Here is a 10,497-nt window from a genome sequence, read left to right on the forward strand (position 1 = left end):
CCCAGGCTGCCAGCCGTGGGAAGAGGGTCCTGCTGTGGGCGCTCGGCCTTATATCCTCTGTGGGGAGAGCACAGCAGGTCGGGGCCAGTGTTGGGCAGCCCTCACTGCGCCATCACGTCAACAGCATGTGCCACGCACATGCCTGCCCCCCGTCCCCGCTGCCTCCCTTCCCCATTGCCCCCTTGTCCCCACTGCCCCACACAGCCAGGGTCCCCCCATTCCATCCCATGAGGGGTCACCCAGCACAGTCACACCCAGACACACTGCACGGTCAGTGCTGAGGGACGGGGCAACGACACTCCAGACTTACCGCAGTGCCGACAAAATCTGAGGAAATAGAAAAGAAAATGTCAGGCAGGGCAGGGGCCCGGCAGCCCACCCCCACCCTGCCCGGCCTGACGCACTTTGCAGGTGATAGTTAAGCCCACGGGACCCTTGCCCAGCCACAGGCTGCTGGAGAGGCAGAGTCCCCCGGGCTTTTCCCACCTGGGATCCCTCCCACGGCCACAGCACGGGGCCCTGGGACACCCGCTGGCGTGGTACTCACCTTTGCTCTCTGTCTTGAGCTCCTCGTGCAGCAGGTCATTTTGCCGGTTGCCGAGGACGAAGGCCAGGAAGGAAAGGATGAGGGCGTTGAGGATGCCGATGATGGCCAGGATGTAAGCCCAGCGCACAGAGCAGTCGCCCAGGGAGTACTTCCCTGTCTTCTCCCCGCACATGTCCCGTATGGTCTCTGCATCCCAGCCGTCGGGAAAGATCATGCAGCCCAGCACCAGGCAGAGCGCTGCGGGGGGGAGAGGAGGGAGAAGCGTCAGAGGGGATTCAAGAGTGGCGGTGCTGCGTGCTGAGCCCCCCCGGTCAGTGCATGAGTGCAGCCGGTGTCTACCTTGGCTCTACGACAGCCAGGCAGCACAGCAGGTGACAGCCTCAGGGGACTGCGTTTGCAAGTGGCTGCCCCAAACCTGGCCCATGCATTAATGGGGAACATCAGGGGCTTCGCTTCTTTGAGCATCAGCCACAGCATCAGTGGTTTCCCACGGGCTTTCCTCATCACCGCAGGCTCCCTGTGCGTGGGCAGGAGCTACCGGCACGCTGTAGGCAGGGATGCTGCCTGCCAAGAGGGTCGTCATCCCCAGGAGCATCCCCATCCCACCCCCTCGCAGCCATGCAGACACCGGCCCCAGCAGGCTCGCTTGCTCAGCCTGCCTCCATCCCGCACACTCCATGCCGAGCAGGGAGACATCAGGGAGCACCAGGATGAACGGGAAGGGAAATGCCGAGACAAAGCCTGTGACTGCCAAGGTAAGGAGGAAGCGCTTTTTCTAACTACAGCCAGTACAAAAGCTCCTCACCCTATAGCAGCTGAGAAGGCTAAAAATATTAATGTTGTAGAGAAGCTGGGGAGTGCTGTGAGTATTTTTGTCCTGGGTTAGCAAAGAACTGAGAGGCTTATGCCCACATGAGTGACAAAGTGCCTCCCTGTCCCTTACTGCTGGAGGGACAACAAACACCCTGCCAGGCATGAGTGCTGCGGTGGTGGTCTCGGGGTGCTGAGGTGCGCTTTTAACTGCTCTCAATAGGAAAGGGAAGTCCCAGGAGGCTGGTGCAGGCCATCATACCGGCACTTGGCACAGCCTCTGCATCCTGATGAGCTGCGCCGACTGCTCTCCCTGGGAAAGGGCAGGGACGCCAAGGCGAGTCGCCCTCGGCAGCACGCACACCAGCACGTCGTACCACCTGCTGCTGTTGCTGCCTGGTCTCTGCCTCCTCCATCCACGTTACACATTTGCTGGGTAAAAGCATCTTTGCCGACAGAGGCGAGCTCTGCGAGCTGATTTATGACCACACACAGCCCGGCACCGCATGGCTGCAAAGAGCGGTGCATGCATGAGCTGCCGGCAAGCTGGCATCTCCAGCACATCAGCACGGCTGTGTCTGGGGGAACTCCCTGTCCACAGGGACCAGAACAACCCAAAACCATCCCTTCCGGAAGGAATCCTAGAATCAACACTGATGCTGTGTACTGCACAGCAAATGGTGAGCTTGGCCTGCCTGTTACTCCGGGCACCTTCGAGCTAGATACCATTTAATTCAGCCAAGTGTCTGAATTAAAGGTGAGGAGGAACAGCAGACCTATGCCGGGGACTCTCCCTGGGAAAGCAGAGATGCCGAGAGGATTTTAGGAGCCCGCTCAGTTCCCAGTGCAGTGCAGCTGTGAGAAAAGCTAAGGCGCTCTGTGGCCATCCCCAGCGAGGGGGTGGTTTTGCCCCTGCAGCACTGGTCAGGCTGACACGACCCAGCCTGGAAACGGGCATGGCGGTAACGGCTCTGCCGAAATCGGTGAGGAGGAGGAAAGAGGGCGGTGAGGCCGGAGGAAAGCACGGGGAGCGGCAAGGCGAGCGCCCCAGCTGCCCCGGTGGGCAGCAGCCCTCAGCAACAGCCCCTCTCAGCCCAAAAGAGAACAGGACTGCAGAAGGCAAATTTAAGTTAAAAATAATAATAATAATAACCAGGTGCCAATTCTACCTCCACCAGGAGGCTTGGGTGGGCTCCTGGCTTTTCTGCACGGCCCTTGGTAAGTCCTTTGCAGGAGCAGAAGAGCAGCCCCTGGGTCTGTCCCTGGGCTCTGCAAGAATCAGCATTTCCTCTGCATTTCAGGCATTTATCTGGGCTCCGCGTCGATCCGGCTGCCCGGGTAAAACACGAGACCGCCAAGAGCTCACCGCTCTGCAAACACCACAGCTGCATGGGTGAGGGTCCCCCAGAACATCAGCAGGTCCCAAACATGGCAGGACGGGGCAATGACGCAGGAGGCAGTGGATTAACGTGGAGGACGCAAGAGACAGAGTTTAAGGTGAAAGCAGAGAGCGGCTCAAAGAGGTACGTGAAAAACACACAGCATGTGAGCCACCAGTGTGGCAGGTTGTCACAACACAGCCACGGGGGACAGGCAGCGATGACCAGTGTCAGGACCACTGGGGCTGGCTCTAACCTGCATCTGCTTGCCCTGGTCCCTCCTGTCCCTGTGTGCCTGCTCTGCACTGGCACTGGGGACAGGGCAGCCTGTGCCCCGGCCCATGGAGCAGCTCAAGGAGCTCTGCCCGAGATCTCACACTCCCTGTTTGCCAGAGAGAATTACACTACAAATTTACTACCAGGGCAAAGGAGCACTCCCGTGTCACTGCATGTACCCAAACGTCTCTGCCCGAGGGCTCTTCCCATGAGCCCCTCACTGCTGCGCAGCCCCCCCGGGAAGTGGCCGTGGTGGGACCACCGAAGGCAGGTCCTCCCCCAGCGAAGAGCAGCGCAGCGTTCTCCTCTTCCCATCTGTCCTACGTGTTCCCAGCAGCAAGCCGAGTCCTCTGCTCTGTCACAAGCAATTCCCTTTTCTGCGTGTCCCCAGGCCGCCCGATGTCCTGGAAACACCTTCCCGTGCCTGCAGCAAGGAGCGACACCGAAGTGCAGAGCAAGAACAAGGAGGGGATCCCCGCACGGCCACCAGGCCCTGGCGCTGCCCTTTTCACCCAGCCCCTCGCTGCAGGTCTGAGCCGTGCGAGGACAGGGCTCTGCCTGCCCGTCCTCTGCCCGCAGCACCGTTCTGCCAGCACCTGCCTCCAAACACCCCAAGGTCCCCTGCAGCCCTGCAGGAAAACATTGGTTTTTGTTTAAAACAGCCTATTTCTACGCTTTGCAACTGCATGAAAAACACTAAGTGATGACTCCTACAAGAGACGCTATTAAAAAGGAAAAAAAAATCACCCAACTCCCATCCATTTTGGTTTTAATTCCCGTTCTTCTGAGGGTGTGGTGCTAGTCCCCGGTGGCACTGAGGACAGCCGGCCGCTTCATCACACCCCACAGCTGCCATCCCTCCCCCAGGCCCTGGGCTCCAACTCCCTCTACCAGAGTTTTCCCAGTTGGACTGACGGATCTGAGACCGGGCATTTCGGTGACCACCGGGGCAGGGTGTACGCGGAGGGAGGAGGATGACCTGGCTGCGGTTTGCAGTGCTGCCCACGGGATCCTGCTGGGGCTCGGGCCCCAGGGGAACCAGCATTTCTCCGCTTGGTTTCACGGCGGGTTCATGGCTTCCCAGCTCCTCGGAGTCCCCTAGAAATGCAATGGGCATCTCAAGGGCTTTTGATATCCCGACAAAAGAAATTAATTGAAGGGAATTCAATGTTATGGCTCAGGCTGCAACACTGGAATGAGATTTTAGCAGAGAGAGATGAGGAGGCTCTTCCTGGCAGGATAACATCCCCCGGTAGAAGGTGCATTTAGCTAATTTGGACTTTCTGAGTAACCTGCGTGTTCGCTGAGTACCACAGTTATCCCGGTGCCACCCTAGTCCTGTGCAGTTGTGCCTGCAGGATTCAAATCTGATTTTTTAACCACATTTGCTGACTAGTTTAGTCTGCAGGTTTGGGTGAAGACTGACTTTCACTGCTCTTGCCTGCCATGGGTGGGAGGTGCTAAGGACAAGCCCTACAGCTGAGAGACACGGCCTCCCCCCAGCCAGGGGCACGCAGAGCATCGCACTGCCGCAGGACACACAAGGGACTGAAAACTGGAAAATGTGGGGGTAACTGGGGGGAAAACCAGTAACTGCTGGGTCCAAAAGGGGCTTGGGGACAGTGAGGTGTTTGGCCCCGTGGGCAGCAGCTCACCCTCCCTCGGGTTGAGCAAGCTGGCTGTCCCCTCCCCTTCTCCACATCTCTCCCACCTTCACCGCAGCCATGCCTCGCTGCCGAGGGTATTTTGGTGATCCCCCCCTCCAGCCTTCATATCTACCTTGTGCCAAAGGGGAGGAAGCTCTCAGTGCTGTATCCTCCACTGTGCCCACGGCCACTTGCTGCAATGCGCAGCGGGGGGTACCCGCTGGAGATCCCCAACACGGTGGCCCTGGGCACTGCACACCAGCCCCGAACCTCCAGGGGAACAGGGACAGTGCTGGGACTTTAGGGTCTGGAGTGGCTACTTCTCACCAGGAAACCTCCTGAGAGCTGAGCGCCAAAAGGAAAGGGAACAAACACAGCCCCCCCCCTCCAAAAAAATAGAAATCCTTCAAAAATAAATGAAAATTAAAGGCAGCGTGCTCAGGACGGCTAGCACCGGCCATTTACACAGACAGGAGCTCCCTTACGGCATTTTGCTCCACAGGCTGCTTCCGAGCCAAAAAATCAGCAGGATTCAGAATAGAGTTACGAGTTTGTATGAATCAGAACTGACAGTTACTTTATCTGGAACAACAGTTAAGGGATGTAAGCTCCAGGACGTGAGCGGCTCCGAAATGCCCGGCTCAGCCCCTCCCTGCGTGTCGGCAGGCACATTAACAGCTATGGCCGGAGGGTTACGCTGCCTTCCGAAGCTCGGGGCTGGCTGCCGTGGAGCACAAGGTGCGGGACAGACTCGAGGTCTGCGCTGCATCGCTGCTCCTGTCCCGGCTGCACGACAGGAGGGGCAGGGGAAGGAGAGGGCAAATCTTCAGGAAAGCTTTTTTGGAGCCAGAAGCTGGTAATTCAGCAAATGCAAAGTTTTTTTGCAGCGATGTCTTCTTTTTGCTGCAAGGTTGGCAGGTGGAAGATTATATCACCTGGAAGAATATTGACACTATCTCTCCCTTGGGCAGAGAAAGTAGCTGGCCCAGTTACGCTGCCTAGCTAGTTTGGAGCAGTGCTACCTGTCTCCCAGTTTTTTCATTAAGAATTTCAATGAATGACTTTTATATCCATGAAAACAATTTTTTTTGAAACCTCAAACTCTCTCCGAGAGGAGCTGGCTCTCCAGCAAGTCCCAGTCAGGAAGACGAGCCCATCCTGATGTGGCTCAGCAGAGCCACCGCATCACCACTGGCACCAGGGAGAGTTTCAGGGCTATGGTGTTTGCTCAGGCCAGACCCTGCTCTCTTTTGTGGCCGCAGCCACACCGCCACACCGCCACACCACACAGCTCAGCCGCGCTCAGCCCAGCGGTTGTCAACAGCCTTCCTAACTGCTGCTCTCCTAGGACATGCCAAAATGATGCTGTGCAGCTGGGCCACGTGAGGGGTCTCCACTCAGATGGTGGCAAACGCAGCTCAGGTGTAGAAGATGAAGCAGCTGACCGAGGCTCAGCCTCTGCTCCCAGTTCATGCGCTGGTGGGTGGGAAGAGCCCATCTCAGAGACGAGCGTACCTCCGAAGGGGGTGTCCCAAAGGAGAAAAGGGCTGAGATGGGTATGTATTATCACATTCCCGATCAAGCAAGCTGCCTGGACACGGCATAATTAACTCCAAAGTGCCACTGATGAAGTCAGATCCCAACCCTGTGGCCAATGACACGGCCTCGGGTGGAAAGCCACCCCATGTTGTGTGCTCATGCCTGGCCTAGGAGAGCTGGAAGGTCTCACACCACCGACGGCTGGACTTGAACTGCAAGGAGTGGGACTAGTGGGGAAACACCTTCAAACGTTATCAGCCTATTTCTCTGTGCAAGAGGGACTGTGTGCTCAGCTGGCTGCCTCTTTTGACCCTCAGTAGACTGTAAGTACAAAACCAAGGGTCTGCCTGAAGCCTCCCTAAAAACAGAGCCCCGGACCCGCTCGGAGCGACTGTCCTCGCAGGAGGCACGTGGGTGCGGTGCCACGTAGAAGCAGCCGAGGTCTCTTGCTCCAGTATTAATGCCTGACATCAGGACAACTTTGTTCAAAGCTTGGAGTTAACTCACAGGTTGACCACATCTTACGTTACAGCAGAGAATTAGGGAATCAGAGCTCCTGGGCAGCCTCCTCAGTGCGTGGTGGTGGTGGTGTATTCCTGTGCTCTGGTCTCCAGCAGATGATGGCTACACGGTCGCTGGAACAGATGCATCCCAGCCCAGCTGCTTTCATCTCACTCCTGTACTTGCTCTCCATGCAGGGTGGATGAGAGGGATCACCCACACAGCCCATGTCTCTTCAAGTAAGCATCATCCCATGGGACTTTCTGAAGGAGCTTCTCTGCTAATTTTGAGGACTGGGGTGGCATCAGGGTGCTGTCAGTTATACAGTTGTTGACGTGCTCATGTTAAAGGCCCGTTTCTGGTTTTATAACAGAAGGATTTAGCAAAATCTCCAGTTTTGCATTACTGGGATTTTGAACAGGGCAGATGGCTACGTTTCTATTTGTGATAAAGCAGAGTCTCTCCTCTTAATTAGATCTAGTTTCCTCCTAGGGGGGCAGTGGCTTTTGAGCTGGGGCTTTCTGTGAAGCTCTAATTAAACCCCTCCTTGATTGTCGTCCACTAATTAGACATTGATGATTGAGACTTTTTTTTTTTTTCTGAAAGAGATACTGAATTCCTGATACTCCACCTCTCTTCCTCCCCCACCTTCCTGTTCTTGACTTTTCTCCTCTCTGAAGAGCCCGTTCGTGCCCTTGCTCAGCAGCCCTGTATTCTGTACCGGTCATGCCATAGAGAGAGGGTTGACCCACCTCTGCCCCAACTCTCTGCCTTTCACCTTGTTTACCTGGTGACCATGAAACTTTGGGTCTCGCTGTTGCTTGTGCCAGTGGTGCAAGTCCTCCTTCTGCTAAAATCTCACCCAGGCAGGAGGAATGCCTTTGCCTTCTCTGCTCCTCCAAGCCCTCTGCTTTGGCACGATTCTCTGACCTCCCATGTGGGTGACTCTCCAAACCTTGCCATCATGCTCTACCAGAGCCTGCACTGGGCCCCATCCCTGCCCTACACATGGGATTTGGCCCATGATGTCCTCTTCATAGGTCATGGTAGCTCCTTCTCTATGCACAAGGTAACGCATCCACCTGTGGCTGCCTCTGACATGCCCAGGGAAGTTCAGCCCTGCTCAGCCTCCCCAGATGAGGCTCCCTCTTGCCAGAACACACCACCCCACCACCTCTGTGTCCTGGCCCTCACTGATGGTGACACCAGCCTCCCCGGCAGGACAGAAGCTCTCCCGTTCTGCCCCACCTCAGGGCAGGGTAAATGTCCAGTCTGCAAATGCCACCTCAGAATTTCCCCAACACAGAAAGGCCGTGTAGCCGCACTGCTTCAGGAGAGCTCAGAGCCAGGGCTGGGCTGGCTGGGGCCAGGAGAGCAAAAAAATTCCCCCAACACAGAAAGGCCGTGTAGCCGCACTGCTTCAGGAGAGCTTCGAGCCAGGCCTGGGCTGGCTGGGGCCAGGAGAGCCCACGGCCCCAGCAAGACACACACTTGGGATTTTCACAAGCGCAGTTGTGAGCAGTTTTGAGCAATGCAATTGTAGACGCAAGGTGCAAAGTCTGAGAAGGGAAAAGTCCCAGGGCAGGGCGAGGGGTACCCGGAGGTAACAGCCACAGGGTGCTGCCCTGGCCACTCCAGCCCTGAGCCGGGGCAGGACAGGAGGCACCGGGGTTGCCTTTGATGCACTGCCCTCCGCCACGCAGGTCCCTGTGCGGCAGCAGCACCGGCCAGGCGCTCCAAGCCACTTGATTAAGCTGCTGACAATCGGTAGGATTTAGGCTCTGAGCTTGCCTTAAACCGGCAAATCTTTGGGAGAGGGAAAATTAAAGATGAAGGAATTTCCCGATAAGCCAAGGCAGCACCAGGTCTGGCTGTGGTCCTGATCTGGGTGAGGAGAGGTCAGGTTTTCCAGCTCAAGCCAGCTGTAAGGGAGAGCGTCGGGCCAGCTGCAAGCCCCTAGCATGGGGGGGTAGTCTTCTCCCAGGGAGGGTGGACTGGGGTGCTTTCATTAGGAATATGGGAGGCTCTGGGTCATTCCAGTGGAAGCCCTGGGCCTATTCATACTTTTTCTGCAGTGGGGAATAACACAACGTCTTTCCACACATGGTCTTACTACCAGGGAAGCTCAGCATCTCTTCTCTGGGTCTTGCTCCCAAAAGGACAGGCCCTCTGTCAGGATAGCTTGAAGGTCTGCACACAAGAGGATACTTGGGAGCCTTAACAACGCATCTGGTCCCCTTCTAGGGAAGAGTCTGGGTTGTTGCATGGTGTCCCTTTGAGGAGTGACTCTATGAAGGTGTTGGGGTACACCTACGGTCAGATTTCTTTTGTGGAGGGAGCAAAGGAGGATGTATAAACAGGGCAAGTTTTGGGGGAATGACTGGGCTTCAGCCTGTGGTCACTTCTGAGGAGACATCAAGGTAAATGTATGGCATCCCTCTGTGGGAAGCGCTATACTTGGGATGTCTTTATGCAGAGAGCTGGGGAAGCTCTGTCCTCACAGCCCTTTCATGATGCTGGAGAAAGGGAGAGAGCCTGGGCACAACATCTTTTTAAGGGGGAACTGGAGAGTCTGTGCACAGGTCCTTTTCCAGGGCTGCAGGGGGTCCATGCATGGGCTCCTGCCAGTGACAGGATTCCCTCAGGGGCTGGGAGTTCCCCTACAGTGGGGATCCCCTGTGGGATGGGCTTGCTCAGGGATGTCCTTGGGGCTGGGTAGACAGGGAGACTGGGCCCCTCAGCCCCCACTGGCTTGGAAGGGACTAATCCCTGATTTGGGGTGCCCCAGGGGGGCTGGATCCCTAGGGGGCTGGTCCCAGGTGTCCTAGGGCATCCTTGGGGCTGGTCCCTGACTCTGTGAGACAGTTCTTGTTGTACGGTATCCCAAAGCTGGCCCCTGACTGGGGTGTACTGGGGTGCCCCGAGGCTGATCCCTGGCCCAGGGTGTCCCGGGGTGCTCCAAGGCCAGCGCCTGGCACAGGGTATCCCAGGATGCTCCAGGCTGTCCAGGTGCCCCAGGGCTGGTGCCAGTTCTGGGGTCTCCCGAAGTGGGTCTGTGATCCAGATTTCTCACTGTGTCCCAGGCAGCCCTGTGGTTCCCTGGGGTCAGACCTTGCCTGGGGAGCCTCGTGTGCCAGCACCCAGAGCTGGTGCCTGTTTCTGGTGCTCTGTTAGTGCTAGTGCCTGGCCTAGGTGTCCCAGGAAGCCCTGGGGTGTCCTGGGGCTGGTTTCTGGCTGGCATGTCCCATGGCCCCGCAGTGCTTGTGCCCAGCCCAGCTTCCTTGAGCAACCCTGGTGTTCCCTGCAGCCAACCTCTGCCTGCGGAGCCCTGGGTGCCTGTGCCCAGAGCTGGCACCTGTTCCTGGTGCTCTGTCAGTTTTAATGTCTGACCTGGGTGTCCCAGGAAGTCTTGAGGCGTCCTGAGGCTGATTCCTATCTGGGATGTCCTATGGACCTACAGTACTCGTACCCAGCTCAGCTTTCTTAGGCAACCCTGGTGTTCCCTGTGACCAGGGGCTCTGCTACCAGTGCCTGGGGAGCCCTGGGGCCCAGTGCCCATTCCTTGTACTCTATCAATACTAGTGCCTCTCCAGGGTGTCCTGGGAAGCCCTGGGGCTGGTTCCTGGAACCATGGTCCCCCACTGCTTCTACCTAACGCAGCTTCCTTGAGCAACCCTGCTGTCCCCTGTGGCCAGGGGCCCTGCTACCAGTGCCTGAGGCTCCCGCGCCCACGTTTGCCACTGCCGTCCCAGCCAACCCCGCAGTCCCCCCTACACCCATCCCCCGCCCGCAGAAGGCC

At 57.3% G+C, this 10,497-nt stretch overlaps 2 protein-coding genes across 2 annotated transcripts in view; one reads left to right on the forward strand and one right to left on the reverse strand.

Moving 5' to 3' along the window:
• Positions 1–48: 48 nt before the first annotated feature.
• Positions 49–1,226, reverse strand: LHFPL4 (lipoma HMGIC fusion partner-like 4). The gene is made up of 4 exons (XM_009889895.1): positions 1,220–1,226; positions 548–784; positions 311–327; positions 49–57 (listed from the first exon to the last, which is right to left on the reverse strand). The coding sequence occupies exons 1-4, from the start codon at positions 1,224–1,226 to the stop codon at positions 49–51; spliced, it is 270 nt and encodes an 89-aa protein (XP_009888197.1).
• Positions 1,227–2,313: 1,087 nt separating this feature from the next.
• MTMR14 (myotubularin related protein 14) overlaps positions 2,314–10,497 on the forward strand; it is a gene marked incomplete at its 3' end in the record, with an annotated part of 43,351 nt that continues 35,167 nt past the window's right edge. The window contains exon 1 of the mRNA XM_009889896.1: positions 2,314–2,362. Within this exon, the coding sequence (XP_009888198.1) occupies positions 2,314–2,362 (49 nt within the window). The remainder of the gene's footprint in view (positions 2,363–10,497) is intronic.

Source organism: Charadrius vociferus, unplaced genomic scaffold, assembly GCF_000708025.1.
Source record: "Charadrius vociferus isolate BGI_N301 unplaced genomic scaffold, ASM70802v2 scaffold257, whole genome shotgun sequence".
NCBI lineage: Eukaryota > Metazoa > Chordata > Aves > Charadriiformes > Charadriidae > Charadrius > Charadrius vociferus.